This window comes from Parus major, chromosome 1A (genome assembly GCF_001522545.3).
Source record: "Parus major isolate Abel chromosome 1A, Parus_major1.1, whole genome shotgun sequence".
In the NCBI taxonomy this organism is placed as follows: Eukaryota; Metazoa; Chordata; class Aves; order Passeriformes; family Paridae; genus Parus; species Parus major.
The window spans coordinates 71,275-86,925 of record NC_031773.1 but is presented as its reverse complement, the minus strand read 5'-3'; the positions used below and the strand labels follow the sequence as shown (position 1 = coordinate 86,925).

Below are 15,651 nucleotides of genomic sequence, written 5' to 3'. Positions count from 1 at the left end.
ATTTAGAATGTTGTCTCTTTTCCTTCTTCTTTCTTAATTTTCTTCTTCTAGAGGTTTTTGGGTAATAGCAGGTGATTGGACAGAAAATGTCACAGTGCAGCACACAGGTGATGGGTCATTGGGTCATTAAGAAAAATAATTAACGTGTCTATTGTTAATTGGATAAAAATAAGTATAAAGATAAAAGAACTGCGTAGTTCAGGGCCATTTTGTGCCATCAGAGCCAAAGAGACAAGATGAATTAAACTTGTGCAGAAAGTCTGGAGAGACCTGCCAAGTTTTGTGATAACAAATAAACACAAGAGCAACAAGATCCTAACGAGCTCTGGAGTTTTTATTCTGACCCAGAGAACTGAGATAAACAGAACTCCCTGTGAGGGAGGATCCCAAAGGAGATCCAGGAGTGAGGAAAAGTGCAGAAGAAGCAGAATCAAAAAAGAAAGAAGAAACAAATTTAAAAAGTTATCTGGGCAGCCTCAGGGAGCTTTTTTTGGGAGGCAGGGAATGGGAAGTTTTAGGATACCTTGCTGTGGTTGGTATTTCCAGCCCTCCTTTGCCCCTGGGAGTGGTTGTGGCATTGGCAGGAAGGATTTGGGTTGCTCTCATCTGAGGTTGGTGTCCAGCTGAGAACAGAGAATTGGGAAGGGAAAAATCCCAGAATGGTTTGGGTTCCTAAGAATCTTAAAATAAATCAAATTCCATCCCCCTGCCTTAAGCAGGGACATTTTCCACCATCCCAGGTTGCTCCAGCCCTGTCCAGCCTGGCCCTGGACACTTCCAGGGGCCACCTTAGAAGGGGCTGGAATATTGATGGCTGTCCTGGTGTTCAGGAATCCTTAATTATTAATTACTTAATAATTGCTCTGCAATCAGAGAATGCCTTTCACATTTCTGGGGTGCTGCTTGGAGGGCTGAGGAAAACTTCCACATCTGCTGAACGCTCCCATCCTGAGGGACTGAGGCAGCAGAGCCAGGCTTGGGAGTTCCTGCTCAAATCCCTGGAATTTGATGGTGATTTGGAATGGAATTTGATGGAATTTGATGGAGACTTCCAGAAGGTTTTTTTGTTGTTGTTGTTAATTGTGCTGCTTTGCACCTTCAGGTACAGACATGAAATTGCTCACGATGGTCAACGGATTTATATCCTGGGAGGTGGAACTTCCTGGACAGCTTATTCCTTGGATAAGGTGAGGCTTTTGGAACCCTGGACAGAGATTTTTCCACACAGGAATAACCAGCACAGCCTCTTCATCTGCCTTTGCCTGGAGAACCTGGTTTTAAAAAAAAAAAGAAAAAAAGGAAAAAAAAAAAAAAGAAATTAATTGGGAGCAGATTGTTCTCCTATTTCTGTAAAACCTGGATTTGCCACAGAATGTGCTGGTGATGAATCTGTGCTCACTTTTAAATAGTGCTCTGCTTCCAAAAAAAGTGGAGTCTGTAGCACTTAATGTGACATTTTATCTCTCCATTGTCCCATTTTTCTCCCTACAGTAGAAGAAAGGTATTTCTAAATCCTTCTGAGAGCTCGAGGATGTGGATTTGAATCAGTCCAGCTCTTTTAAAAAGCAACATACTTTTTCTTTTTGTTTGTCAGCTGTAGGGCTGAAATAGCAAAGCTGGGCTGGAGCTTGGAAGGTGATTTTAGACCTGCTTAGTCACTGGCTGGGATCAGCTATTTTTGGGTTTACACTTAATGAAAAAAAGGGATTTATTTCCAGTGGGTCAGAGCTTGTGGCTGCATCATCCTGCATCTCATGGATCCTCTTTTTTCTCCCCAGATCCATGCCTACAACCTGGAAACCAACACCTGGGAGGAGATCACCACCAAACCTCACGAGAAAGTCGGTGAGCCTGCAATTTCCCTTCTTTCCCTGTAAACCACAGTGGCCAAGGTGCTTGAAGCTGCAGTTTTCTTGTTCAAGGTTTGATTTACTGCTGAGTTTGAGATCCTGCTTGTGCTTCAGCACTGAGGATTAACCCATCCAAGGGAATTTGGCAGTCTGGCTTCCCCCTCTCTCCCTGCTTGGGAAAGGTGACATTGCCTGGATCTGCTCCCTTTCCCCTGGAATTTCACAGCTGCTTTTCACCAAGCCAGATTTGAGACTCTGGGGAACAAAATTCCAGCATTTTTCTTCCTTCCTTGGAGAAGAATTAGGAATCAAACCTGAAACAGCTGCTTAAAATGACACCTTTTTATACCTGGGATAGCAGGAAAGCAGAACCTCTTAAAAATTCAACTCCATAATTAAATGTTGATAGAATTATCACTTGCACAAGCACTTTAAAGCAATTATTGCCGAGATACATTATTCAATTTATTCTCCCCAGGCTTCCCAGCAGCCAGAAGATGCCACAGCTGTGTCCAGATAAAAAATGGTAAGATTTACCTCTGGAAAATTGGTGTATCTTGTACAACTAAACAGGAGAGAACCGCAGGGAACACGTGGCTTTTCTGGAAGAGGATTTTTGCCTCACTAACAGGCCTTAAGCTGCACAGTTGGCAGCACTCCTCACTTCTTTTGCACTGAAAAAAAACCCAGTTACAGCCTTGATCCCTCTTTTCCAAACCCTTCAGGTCAGTGGCTGGGTGCTCTCTGTTGAGGGCTGGAGGGAAATGTTGGATTGTGTTTCCTAGGAGTGTCAATTGTGCCAATAAAAGAAAGGCAGGAGCTGGGAGATGTTTCCAGTCCACCAGCAGGATTTGGCAGCCTCTGAGTGGAGAACTTGGGCAAAGCTGGGAGCTGGAGCTGTTCCCTGTGGGTTTAAAATCCCTGGAATCTGATCAAACCCAGGTGTCTGAGCGCTCAGCTTGGCTTAAAAAAGAGGGAATGCTCTCCTGCTTCCAGTGGTGGGGTTGGGATCATGAGCCAGAAATCCACCCTGATCCCCCAGCGTGGGCAGCAGGGCAGGGGGAACTCTGCCCCACTCAGGTGAGACCCCACCTGCAGAGCTGCCCCAGCCCTGGGGAGAGTCCAGGGCTGGAGCCCCTCTGCTCTGGAGCCAGGCTGGGAGAGCTGGGAATGTTCTCCCGGAGAAAGGAAGGATCCAGGGAGAGCTTCCAGCACATTCCAGGGCCTGGAGGGGCTCCAGGAGAGCTGGAGAGGGACTGGGGACAAGGCCTGGAGGGACAGGACACAGGGAATGGCTCCCACTGCCAGAGGGCAGGGATGGATGGGATCTGGGGAAGGAATTCCTGCCTGGAATGGAATTCCCAGAGCAGCCCCTGGATCCCTGGAATGTCCAAGGCCAGGCTGGACACCGGGGCTGGGAGCAGCCTGGGATGGTGGGAGGTTTCCCTGCCCACCGGTTTGGAACTGGATGGGTTTTGAGATCCCTTCCCACCCAAGCCAGTCTGGGACCCTTTAAGTGCCCTCTGCTCTGTGTTGGGGCTGGTTTAGGAGATCCTTTGTGGAGGTAAAACAATTCCTGATCCCAAAGCCACACGGGGAAGGCGATCCCTGAGCTCTCCCCACGTGTGTCCCGTGGTTCCTGGCAGGGCTGGGCCTGGACCTCCCCCCACATCTCCTCTCTCACAGATGTGTTCGTGTGCGGAGGCTACAACGGAGAGGTGATCCTGGGAGATGTCTGGAAGCTCAACCTCCAAACTTTCCAGTGGGTCAAGCTCCCAGCTGCCATGCCAGAGCCTGTGTACTTCCACTGTGCTGCTGTCACCCCAGTAAGTGACTCCTGTCCCCTCTGGAGCTGGGATCTCTCATCCAAACCCTCTGACCTTGCTGTGGGCTGCAGATAGAGCTGGTGTCCCCAAGGAAGTGACCTCCACTGCATGCAGCAGCTTTTGGGAGGGTTCTTCTCCTCCTGCTGCTGTTTGAAGAGTGGAGCCATACCTTGGGTTTTGCTGCCTGAAAGAAATTATACAAACTTTTAGCTTTATAAACTCCATGTGGGAATAGCAGTTCCTGCTTGTAAAATGGAAAAAAAAAATACAAATACTCCCTGAGTAAAGTGATTTTATCCTACTGAGAACAGCCTGAGGTGAAAGATGAGATGTTTCCAGCCCTTTGGAAACCACTGAGGAATGTTGGTATTGCCAGAGCTTTTGGCTATAAGTAGAAGGCTGGAGACCTGGGATTGATCATTAACAGCAAGAAGTGCCTTCAGCTCCTCAGGGCAGAGATCACATTCCCTGGTGTCACTTAATTTTGGGGAATGTTACAAATGCAGCTTTTCCTGGGAATCTTGATGAAAGGTGTTTCCCAGGCAGCTCAGTGACTGCCTGGACAGCAGGAATGCCCTTTCTTTGCCAGCCTATGGTGAAAAAAAAAAAAGAAAAAAAAGAAAAATCCACTCAGCAGCTGAGTTTTTCCCCATCTCTCCGTGTTCCTGTCATCCCTGGAGCTGGGTTGTGCTGAGCCAAGGGAATACAGGATGTCTGTGTGAGGTGGGTGTAGTTTAAAAATACATTCTTGTTAGCTGAAACACGAGTATGGCTCTGCACTACTTTATTAACAGTTTGCCACGCTCCTAAAATGGATTTCTTGGGATAGAAATCACCTAAAACAAAGCACCCTGAGGTGCTGGATGTGTGGTTTAGGATGAGCCCTTGAAGCAGGGATTCCTCCCAGGATTCAGAGGCTCCCAGAGAGGCTGTGACACCTGGGGACAATGGGGACAGCCCAACCCTGCTTTTCGTGCCTGTGTAACTCCTGTCCCCCTTTCCAGGCTGGCTGCATGTACGTCCACGGAGGGGTGGTCAACATCCACGAAAACAAACGGACTGGCTCCCTGTTCAAAATGTGGCTGGTGGTGCCCAGCCTGCTGGAACTGTGCTGGGAGAAGCTCCTGGAATCTTTCCCTCACCTAGCAACTCTCTCCAGATCCCAGCTTTTGCACCTTGGACTGACGCAGGGACTCGTTGAGCGACTAAAATGAGAACATCTCCCACTTCTGTCCACGCTGAAGAATGAAGCCCACCCCCTCCCACCCCCTATTTATGGATTCCATGGATGGTCTTGCTAAGAACACAGAGGAACCTGCTCAAGGCCTTACTCAGCAAATACATCGATGCCTTTCCAGACATTGTTACTTTTAGTCATTGAAAAACAAACAAAACAAAACAAAACAAATCCCCTTTTTATTTATGGAGCTCTAAGTTACACCATTAATCAAAAAGTGTTTTCTGAGACTACTAAGCAGCCAGCCAGCAACCTGTCATCAGCACACGCTTGCAAATTAATTGGGGAGCTTAACGAGCTACTGAATTCCCGAGCCTGTGCTTACACCTTTCACCTTGCTATTTCCACCCTTGTGCATCCAACGAGGAACATTCGATGCAGAACAACCAACCAAGCTGTTCTTTTGCTTTGGAGAGCCCCATCCTCTCCCACCCAGCTGAGCTCCCCCCTCCCCTTTTCTCCAAACCCACCCAAATTCCTGCATGTAATTCCATGGGCATGTTCCCATCATCCCCGAGCTTCCGGAGACGGCTGGAACGTCGCCCGGGGCGGCGAGCGAAGCTTGGCCCGTGCGGCTTCCCTGGTGCAGTGTCTGTGTTCTCCCCCTTTTCATATTGAAAGGTTTGCTTGGAAGACTGGGAAAAAGTTGCCACTTGAGGGACTACTGTGTAGTTTACTGGGGGTGGGGAGGGAAAAGGTTTTCCTGAGGTTTTTTGAAACCTTTTCGGTTCACTTTGCACCCGCAACGAGGTACGGCAAAAACTCCCCCCGTAGATTTCAGAGCTCTTTGAACCTGCTCAACCAAGCCTTGGTTTTCAGCATCTCCCAGCTGAGAGAGATGGTTTTCCTTCCTCCCACACATCCCAAACTGACCTTTTTCTTGTTGTTCTTGTTGTTTCATGTTCCCCTGAGGGTGGGAGATGTGATTTAAAGCCGGTTTGGGGAGTGGCTTTCTGGATGGCTCAGCCCAGGAAATCCAGCATCCAAAAAGGGGAGAGGGAACATTTCTCCCTCCTGCTGGGATCAGGGTTTGTCTGCACAGGCAGGACAGGAAGAGGCTCTGGTCCTCTTGTGCTCTCTACACTGAATTTATTTAAGTGGCCACTGAACTCTGAGCAGCTCCAGGCATGAGGTTTGTGCAAAATCCTTTTCAGTTGGAGCCCATTTTTAAAGTGCCTTTTGTTTTTAAAATCAGCTTTTCCCAATGCTTCCCTCTTCATCAAAGGCAGAGGTTACACTCTGGGGTTTTAGTTTCTTTTTAAGAGGTTGCATTTATGTTTAAATAAACCATAGCATTGTCTTCATGTTGTTAATCCAAAGGCACTGCCTGCTGGAGTCACTGCCCCCCACTTAGGGAACTCACCTCTTGTCCCAAAATTAAGCTCCCCCTGGTCTTCAGAATAGATTTTCCTCATTTTCCATCTTCAGTTGCTGCTTTTTTTTCTCCCCAAGGCTCAGAGAAACAAAGTCTGGGCAGCACAGCTGAGGCTTTCTCAGGTGTTTGGACCACAGGGACTGGTGGGAGCTGCTTGGAGCTCTGGTGTCTCCATCCCACGTTGCACCTTGGCAGGAATTGCACATTCCAGCCCCTTCCCTGCTCTCCTGGCTTGCAGTGACCTGCAGGACCATTTCTCCAGCTCCTCCTTCCATTCCCAAACTCTGAGGTTGAATATCCACACTTCCATCTTTGCCTTGTGGCACCTTGGTCCTGGAGCAGCCTGGTTATCCCTGGGCTGGTTTTTTCTCTCATGTGCTTTAAAGAGCATCTCCCCTCATCCCCTCAAGGTGATGCTGGAGCCATCCAAGGATCCTGGATCTCTGAGCAAGCACATTCCTCAGGTTCTTAGGTTTTTCTTACTCTGGAGCTTTCTCTGAGGTTGTCACAAAGCCTCTCTCGGTGATTTTGGAGCAGTTTTGGGATTCTGGAGAGGTCTCAGCTGGTCCAGATTTTCAAGGGATAACCCTGGGAACCACAGGGCTGTCAGTCTCACTTCAGTGCCTGGTAAAATCCTGGAAAAGATTTTTCTGGGAGGTGTTGAAAAACCAACATCAGTCACAGCCAGCACAGCTTCAGGAGAGGGAAGTCCTGTTTGGCCACCCTGATTTCCTGCTTCAGCACCACAACCCAGCTGGATGATCCAGGAAAAGCAGGAGATGGAATCCTCAGACTTCAGCAAAGCACATCCAGGACAGGCTGGGGAGAAGCTGTGAGAAAGGACCTGGATTTGATTCAGCAGCGCCCTGGAGCCAGGAGGGACATCAGGGACAGCAGCAAAGGAGGGGAACAGGTTCCCCAGGGAATGGTCATGGCCCCAAGGCTGCCAGAACTCCAGGAGCCTTTGGATAACACTCCCAGAGCCGGGGTGGGATTGTTGGGGTATCCTGGCCAGGGGTTGGATCCCTGTGCATCCCTCCACCCCCAGCCTACAGAGCTGGGAAAGCATCACCAAAGGGTCAAGGATTTCTCTTCTGCTGACAAAAGCATCACCCACTGATGGATTTCCAGGGATCATTCCCATTCCATAACCTCCCTTGGCTGCTGCAGGAGGGACACAAGACCTTTGGATGCTGCTCTTTCTTAAAAAAATGACTTGTTTAAGCACTGAGCTCACAGCTCCTGCTGAGGGGGGCTTTAATTACTGCTGGGCTATTGCCTGTGGGTAAAAGCTTTAATTATATTTAATTACAGTTCCCTAAGGGAGAGGGAAAGGCTCCAGCATCTGCAGCCACTGGGGACAGGATGTAAGGAGACAGGAAAGCGAGCTCAGAGGAGAATTCCTGAGCATCCTTCAACCCCAGGAGAGAAGATTTGTTTAAATCTCAGTTAGATGATGGCAGCTTCTGCTCTCCCATCCCTTTTCCATCCTTCCCTCTCCTGCAGCTCCACTTGCCCAGCAACGCTCCAGAATGTCCCAGACTGAGGACAGCAGGATTGTCCGTGCTGGTGCCTCGCTAGGAAAACAAAAAGGCTTAATTAAGCAGCTTCATTAATCCCCTAATGAGCTGCTGCCTTCCCAGGCTGCTTCCTGCCTCACTCAGGGCTGTCCATCCTTTCAGGGTCCAACATTGTTGTGAGAGCACTCCCTGATTTTTATTTGAAGGACATCCCCATGGAACAGGGCAGGGGGAAGAGGCACCAGAGCCTCCTTGGCTGTGTTGATGGATCTGTCAGTGGTTGGCTTTGGGGTTGTTTTTATTTTTAAAGATAATAAATCAATCCAAGCCCAAATTTTGTTCTCTCAGCGCATCCACCTGCATTTCCCTGCAGGGAGGGAGATGTCCCCAGCCTGTCACAGCCTCTGGACAACTCCAGGAGCATCCCTGACCCTTCTCTCAGCAGTCTGGACCTCAAAGCCAGGAGGACCCAGGACAGTCAGACAAGACCAGGCTGGAAGTGAGCTGGAGCTTTGGGAGGCTCATGGAGAAAGCCAGAGCCACCCACGCTGGCACCTGGGCTGAGGTGACAGAGGACAGGGAATGGTGGCCACAGAAGGGCCCAGCCTGGTGACTGAGGTTCATTTAAGGAGAAACAAACTTGTTTCTGATTTGTACAAAACTGCTTTAATAACAAACCAGCTGAAAATACCTTTGGGTGCATTTCTGGAGCCATCAAACATCCCATGTGCAATTCCCAGGCCTCTCCCAGGCCTGGAAGGATGAGGGACTTCTCAGGCACCTTCTCCCAGTGCAGAACATCCCCAGGGAGGGCTCTGTCCTCGAGACACGCAGAAATCCCCTTCAAGACCCTCCACTGAGGACAGTTTTCCTTCCAGCCACTCGAGAGTGGGCTGGAGATGCCTCTGTGACGTGCTCAGGCTTTGAGGTTCCTCATTTTGGGAGTGATTCCATTGCCACCACCCTTCCCATCCCCAAAGCCCCACAGAGGGAGCCCAACAGCAGCAGCAGCTTCAGGAAACAGCGCTTCCAGACCGGAGCCAGCCCGGCCAAGTCCCTGAGACACCGGAAAAGGTCTTGATGGGTCCTGATCCCAAGCAGGGGGTTGGAGAAAGGAGAATCCAAACCTCAGCAGCCGCTGGGCGAGGGAGCGAAGAAATACACAGCCAGGAGGATGAAGTAAACCATCACCAGCACCGTGCCTGGGGCAGACAGAGAGGGGTGGAGGGAGTTACTCCCTGGAGCAAGGAGGGACATGGGTTTAAGACCTGGTGTGGTCTGGATTAGCCCTCTGTAGAGGAATTTCATGGTTCTCTACAAAGTGTCAATTAAAATGGAGTTTGAAACGTTTTTAAGGGGGAAATGGGAGTGATTCCCCTTGGAGCTGCTGCAGGGAGATGGCTCCAATATGGTCAAACCAAGAGCCCAGGATCGTTCAGGTCATCCTAGAGAACCCCAACAAGCAGATGAGCCCAGGGTTGGACCCAGGAGCTCCCCATCCCACATCCCAGGGAATTTGGGGATACTCCAAGTCCCACAGCAGCCCTGGGGGAGATGGTCACCTTGGAAATAGTCACATTTGCCATCCATGAAGATGTAGTTCATGAGCACCACGCTGAACATGCTGGCGTAGACGTGGAGGTCGCTGAAGACAAGTGTGAAGTTGGTCGGCTGCGAAGAAGAGGATTTGGGGTTTACGACCAACCGGGACAGCCCCACACTGACTCTGTCTGGGGACTTGTGTCACCCCTTAAAGCCCCCCTGCCACACGTCCCCAGGGTGGGGACAGCACCAGGAGACATCTGACCCCACTTCGCCTGCACTGAGCAGAGGGGAGGTGCTGGGAAGGGCAGCTGTGTCCTTTCCATGTCCCCAGCCCTGCTGCAGGAGCTCTGTGCTGGGGCAAGGGAAGGGCAGCTGTGTCCTTTCCATGTCCCAACCCTGCTGCAGGAGCTCTGTGCTGGGGCAAGGGAAGGGCAGCTGTGTCCTTTCCATGTCCCAACCCTGCTGCAGGAGCTCTGTGCTGGGGCAAGGGAAGGGCAGCTGTGTCCTTTCCATGTCCCAACCCTGCTGCAGGAGCTCTGTGCTGGGGCTACTCACGTAGAAGATGGTGAAGAGCACCAGGATGGGGATCTGGAGCATGCAGACCTGCACCGCGATGGAGTTCCCGATCTCGATGCTGGGGAGGAAGGATAACTTAGGGGCTGCCAAGCACTGGGTGAGAAAATCCCAAACCACAGAGCCCATCCCAGTTCTGACACCATTTTTTGGGTGACCGAGTCTCCTCGAAGACAAGCTGACACAGAATCTGACCCACCAGCAGCCAGGCAGCCCGTCGTGGGCACCAAGGCACAGCGATGGGACCGGGCCAGGGCACAGGAGCCACCCCAAAACCCATCCTTGGGGCCACCTCACCTCAAGCTCAGATTGTTCTGCAGGGCAAACTGGATGCCATTGACGATCTCCGGCAGCTCAGGCACCATCGCCAGCACGGTGACACCGATGAAATACTGCGGGGAAGAGGTGACATCAATCTGGGCAGGACCACATCCAAACCAACGGTGCAGAGCAGCTTTCCCCCACTGCTTTTGGGGCTCCAACCGCAGCCAGGGCAGGTCCCCATCCCTGGAGGGCACGTCCTGGTCCTTGGGGACACCCAGACCCTGCTCACCTGTGAGATGGTGGAGTTGGTGAGGATGGGGCTGATGTGCTCCGTGGCCAGGTCAGCACAGGCCGACATGCAGAGGGTGGAGAGCAGGAGGATGACCAGGGCTCGCCAGCGGGACCAGTGGACCACGGCGCTGTGGTGGTGGCCAGGCACTGGGGACAGAGCAGAGATGTGTGGGACACTCCAGAGCAGTGACAAGAGCAGCCAGGACATTTGGGGACACTCACTGTGACAGTCGCTGACGTGGATGTCGTAGATGTGCGTGTGGGTTTTGAGGGTGAAGAAGAGCCCGATGAGGTAGGCAGCAGGGAGCAGGATGGACACCGTGTACACCAGGGGTCTGCAGGACACAGGTGACACCGTCAGCGCCACCAGGGTCTGGCATGGAGACCCCAGGGGAAGTCTCCACGCGAGAGGACGGAGGAAATGGGACGCTGGATCATCGGGAGGACTGCGGGAACACGACCAAACCCAGGAGGTGCCACCCCAATGTGGGGACAGCCCTGTCCCCACCGCAGCGGACACTCACTGGACGTGGCTGTAGTAGAGGGTGCCGTTGTTGTCCATCTGCAGAGAGAGCACCCATCAGCAGGGATACGGGGGACAAGGGACAGCCCCACTGCCACCACCCAGCACGAGAGCCAGGGGGGCTCAGAGCACCCCTCACCCCAAATCTCCCCTGGTCCCCACTCACCAGGTCAAAGTGACAGTTGTGGCAGAGGTAGTGGCCCAGCGGGTTCTGGGTGACGTTGTGGCACTCACCACACACCAGCTTCCCGTACACCTTGGAGAAGAGCGTCGGGGCAAAGACACCTGCAGGAACAGGACATGGAGCAGGAACCCACCCTGGTGGGACCCCCCAAACCTGGGGACAACCCCATCCCCAAACTCACCTCCCACAGAGAGGAAGAGCAGGGCTGAGCTGACGCCCGCAGAGCGGCTGTTGAACCGCTGCTCCTGGTGCCGGATGCCCCCGATCACCATGCACAGACCCTTGGGGACGGAGGAAAAAAAAAACCCCCCCAAAATAAATCCCCCATCAGGGCTTCACTCACAGCCCCCTCCCGGCTCTCAATGCCACCCATCTCACCGGCACAAAGAGGACACAGCCCACCAGCGTCCCTGTCAAGGCCGACTTGACCACCTCGGCGTAGCAGCGGTTGCCCTCACGCGAGCCCTTGATGAGGGCGGTGATGTAGAAGGTGAGCTCGGTGATGGAGCCGAACGTGGCGTTCACCACCGCCCCCACCGCAAAGTTGCTCTGGGCTGAGATGCTGGACAAGAGGAAAAGGGTGTCAAAAGCAGGGAGTGTCCCCACTTTGGCCCCGAGTGTCCCCTGTCACCGCTCACCTGGCGATGGCCATGCCGATGTAGTAGGAGAGGGGCATGATGGAGAGCAGGGCCAAGGTGAACTTGACGGCAGAGCCCGTCAGGTGGTTGGGGCTGTCCACGTAGCCCAGCACCAGCGTCACCAGCACCAGGGGCAGCAGGTCTGGGGCACCCAGTCAAGGACACAACAGAGGGGGGGTGGATTTGGGGTCACTCCCCACCCATCCCGCTCCAGCTCCCAGGAGGATACTGACGGCGAAGACATTGATGCCATCCACGGCGTATTTGTAGTAGTAGGGGTTGGCAGCGCGATAGCAGCAGAGAATCACCTCTCCCTCCAGAGGCACCTCTGTCTGCAGAGGGACAAGAGGGTCACCAGGGCCACCCCTCCAGCCCAAAATCCCCCCCTGGGGTGGGGTGTGGGACCCCCACCCTGCCCAGAGTCACCCACCATCCTCAGGCGGCGGATGAGCGCGCGCTCCGGGGGCAGCAGCAAGACGCGGGAGGCGGCGCGGGCGCTCAGCTTGGCCACGGGGATGAGGACGATGAGGAGCCACGCGGTGACGCACACGAGCCCGTGGGCCAGCGCCAGCGGCGGGTAGCCCAGGCACAGCCACACCGCGGTGCCGGCACGGCGCTGTTAACGGGAGGTCACCGTCAGGGATTGACCCCCAGAACGCTGACCCCAGCGTGAGGAAGGTGCCCATGGACGCCTTCCCCACGGCGCTGGGGGCTCTGGGGGTGACAGCAGCGCGTCCAGCACGGGGCTCACCCAGTATCCGGTGCCCACCCGGCACCGTGGCAGCCAGCGGCGCGGTGTGGGACCCCCAAGCAGGGCTGAGCTCTCCCCCACGCCGGCCTCACACACCTGGTGGGATTTGGGAACCTGGGGAGAGGGGGGATGTCAGGGTGTGCACCCTGAGACCCCCCCCAGGAGACTCCCAAGGCCCCCTTACCTCCACTTTCTGGATCACTTTGCCAAAGGGCCAGAGGAAATACCCGGCCAGGTCCCAGCAGAGCCGCCCTGCAGGGACATGACCATCAGTGTCCTTCCAGCTACGGGAACATTCCATGGAGAAGGGACCCAGCAGACCTCAGCACCCATCAGTGCAGTCCTGTGCCCACCCATGGGGGCCCCAAATTTGGAACTGACCATAAGGAGCCCCCAGAACGGTGAGGAACATCACGGCAGCCACGAGGACGTAGAGGAGCGAGAGCCACCAGCCAAAGAGCAGCAGGTAAAGGACATTCCCACACGTCAGCGTGGACCCTGTAGGAGAAAAGGCACCACATGGGACCCTTGTTACCTGCCCAAATCCACGTTGCCACCACCCAGGGTTGTCCCCAAGGCCACCCACCTCCAGAACCTCGGATGACATTGAGGTCAGAGTAGAGCTCCTTGACAATCTCCGATCGGTCCTCCCAGGGCCGCGCCGTCACGTGGCTCTTCCATTTCTTGAAGCCAAACTGCAGAGAGATGTTTGGTTTTGGGGGGTGGGATGAGTGAAAAGAAAGAAAATTAAAACCCATGACACCCCTCCAGGAGCACCCATGGGTGCCACCACCCACCTTGTAGTTGTTGGAGAGCTTGTTGGCCTCCACGGCGTTCTCGGCCGTCAGGGTGGTTTTCACCACGCAGCTCTCGCACACCTCCTCTGAGTGCTGCTGGCAGCAGGACGGGGTGGACGTGGCTGGGGGTGACACTCAGGGTCACAGCGGGCACGGGACCCCCCCAGGACCCCACATCCAGCCCATCCCACACCCAACCTACCTGTGGGGACACGGGGACGGTGCAGGTGGCAGCCCAGCTCCCCCAGGTCTCCCTGCACGTTGTTGATGGCAGCGCAGTGCCGGTCACAGAGGGAGCCCCGGCGGGGGCCATCGCTGTCACCGCGGGAATCCGGGACCTTGGGAACATCTACGGGAGCCGTGGAGTCACCCCGGGGCCACATCCCCAACCCCTGCCCGGGCTCAGCACCGCAGGACATCCAAGTGCTGCCGTGCTGGGGCGTCACTTGTCCCCCCAAACCCCGCGGGGAGCACGCAGAGTAGCCAGCGCGGTACCCAGGCGATGCTCAGGAGGAGAAACCTCACCAGCACCCGGTACCTGGCGGGGAAATCCCGCTCGGAGCCCGGTGTGGGGGTCGGGAAGTACCCGGGGATGGGGGAGGGACCCCCGGTGGTGCCCAGGGATGGAGGGGGGGGGGACCCCCGGTGGTGCCCACCCAGCCCCAGAGTCCCCTCCCGGCTCACCGGGCGTGTCCTGCGCGCAGCAGCAGCGGCGGCGGCGGCCGGGCTCGGTGTCGGTGGCCATGGCGAGAGCAGCAGGTGCAGGGCCGGTGGTCCCGGTCCGGCCCGGCCCGCCGGAATTTAACGGGCGGGGCCGGACATGCGCGCCCCCGGGAGCCGCCCCCAACCCAGCGGGAGGGGCCGCGCCGCCCCCGCCGAGGGTGGGACGCACCTGGTAACGGTGCGGGAATGGGGGAGAGGGGGAGAGGGGTGCGGGGGGAGAGGGGTGCAGGAATAGGGAGAGGGGTGCGGGAATAGGGAGAGGGATGCGGGAATAGGGGAGAGGGGTGCGCGGTGTTTCGGGGTGCGCGGGGATGGGGTGCGCGGTGTTTCGGGGTGCGCAGGTGAGAGGATGCGGAGATTGGAGTGTGCGGGCACCGCGGTGCGGGGTGGAACGGGGTGCAGAGACAGCGGGGTGCGCTGGATTTGGGGTGCAGAGAGAGCGGAGTGCGCAGTGGTTTGGGGTTCAGAAAGAGTGGGGTGTGCAGTGTTTTGGGGTTCAGAGAGAGTGGGTGCAAAGAGAGCGGGGTGTGCAGTATTTGGGGTTCAAAGAGAGCGGGGTGTGCAGGATTTGGGGTGCAGAGAGAGCGGGATGCGCAGTGTTTTGGAGTTCACCGTGTTTTGGGGTGCAGAGAGAGCGGGATGTGCAGTGTTTTGGGGTTCGCCGTGTTTTGGGGTGCAGAGAGAGCGGGATGCGCAGTGTTTTGGGGTTCGCCGTGTTTTGGGGTGCAGAGAGAGCATGGTTGTTGGTGTATGGGGATACCCAGGTGAGAGGGTGCAGATCTTGGGGTGCAGGGGGCACAGGGATATGGGGTGTGTGGTAAATCGGGGTGCCCGGGAATTGGGGTGCAGAGCTGGGGCTGCAGGAACAGGGGGGTGCGATGTGTCGGGGCACACGGGGAGCAGGGGGTGTGGAGTGTTGGGGTGCACGGGGAGCAGGAATGGGGTGCACGGGGTGTCAGGGGGGCACCAGGACTGGGGTACACAGGGATCTGGGAGTGGGGTGCAGAGTGCATTGGATGTGTGAGGTTGTGGGGTGCACAGGGACTGACTGGGGCGTGGGATATATTGGGGTGCAGAGAGAGTGGGGTTTGTGATGTATTGGGGTGTGCAGGGAGCAGAGTGTGCCAGGTATTGGGGTGCACAGGGACTGGGATGTGTGAGGTTTTGGGGTGTAGGATGTATTGGGGTGCACAGGAACTGAGGGGTGTGAAGCACAGAGTATTGGGGTGCACAGGGACTGGGATGTGTGAGGTATTGGGGTGTGGGATGTATTGGGGTGTGATCTATTGGGGTGCATGGGCACTGGGGTGTGTGGTCTGTTGGGGTGTGGGATGTACTGGGGTGTGAGGTGTACTGGGGTGTGGGATCTGTTGGGGTGTAGGGTCTATTGGGGTGTGAGATCTATTGGGGTGTGATCTATTGGGGTGTGAGATCTATTGGGGTGTGGGATCTATTGGGGTGTGGGATCTATTGGGGTGTGGGATGTACTGGGATATGTGTGATCTATTGGGGTGTGATCTATTGGGGTGCACAGGGACTGAGAGGTGTGAGGTA

At 54.9% G+C, this 15,651-nt stretch overlaps 2 protein-coding genes across 2 annotated transcripts in view; one reads left to right on the top strand and one right to left on the bottom strand.

Moving 5' to 3' along the window:
- Nucleotides 1-6,232, top strand: part of KLHDC10 (kelch domain containing 10) — a 16,728-nt gene extending 10,496 nt beyond the window's left edge. The window contains exons 5-9 of the mRNA XM_015627623.3: nucleotides 1,103-1,187; nucleotides 1,779-1,845; nucleotides 2,329-2,376; nucleotides 3,537-3,676; nucleotides 4,681-6,232. Coding sequence (XP_015483109.2) covers nucleotides 1,103-1,187; nucleotides 1,779-1,845; nucleotides 2,329-2,376; nucleotides 3,537-3,676; nucleotides 4,681-4,890 — 550 coding nt within the window. The 3' untranslated portion in view covers nucleotides 4,891-6,232. The remainder of the gene's footprint in view (nucleotides 1-1,102; nucleotides 1,188-1,778; nucleotides 1,846-2,328; nucleotides 2,377-3,536; nucleotides 3,677-4,680) is intronic.
- A 2,216-nt stretch (nucleotides 6,233-8,448) lies between these two features.
- On the bottom strand, nucleotides 8,449-14,208 carry LOC107204462 (putative cation exchanger C521.04c). The gene is made up of 20 exons (XM_015627622.2): nucleotides 14,059-14,208; nucleotides 13,577-13,723; nucleotides 13,375-13,496; nucleotides 13,164-13,272; nucleotides 12,959-13,075; nucleotides 12,762-12,829; nucleotides 12,578-12,691; nucleotides 12,257-12,442; nucleotides 12,056-12,158; nucleotides 11,827-11,968; nucleotides 11,567-11,750; nucleotides 11,370-11,469; nucleotides 11,171-11,289; nucleotides 11,006-11,043; nucleotides 10,704-10,816; nucleotides 10,480-10,628; nucleotides 10,224-10,318; nucleotides 9,909-9,987; nucleotides 9,371-9,479; nucleotides 8,449-9,010 (listed from the first exon to the last, which is right to left on the bottom strand). Exons 1-20 carry the CDS (start codon nucleotides 14,117-14,119, stop codon nucleotides 8,937-8,939), a joined length of 2,229 nt encoding a protein of 742 aa, XP_015483108.1. The 5' UTR covers nucleotides 14,120-14,208; the 3' UTR covers nucleotides 8,449-8,936.
- Between the last annotated feature and the right edge of the window lie 1,443 nt (nucleotides 14,209-15,651).

Excerpts from the sequence above, each read along its gene's own strand:
- LOC107204462 (XM_015627622.2), bottom strand. The coding sequence starts at position 14,119 with ATGGCCACCGACACCGAGCCCGGCCGCCGCCGCCGCTGCTGCTGCGCG. Across the intron at positions 10,319-10,479 it reads CCAACTCCACCATCTCACAG|TATTTCATCGGTGTCACCGT; the intron begins GTGAGCAGGGTC and ends TCTTCCCCGCAG. Across the intron at positions 9,011-9,370 it reads CAAATGTGACTATTTCCAAG|GCACGGTGCTGGTGATGGTT; the intron begins GTGACCATCTCC and ends TGTCTGCCCCAG.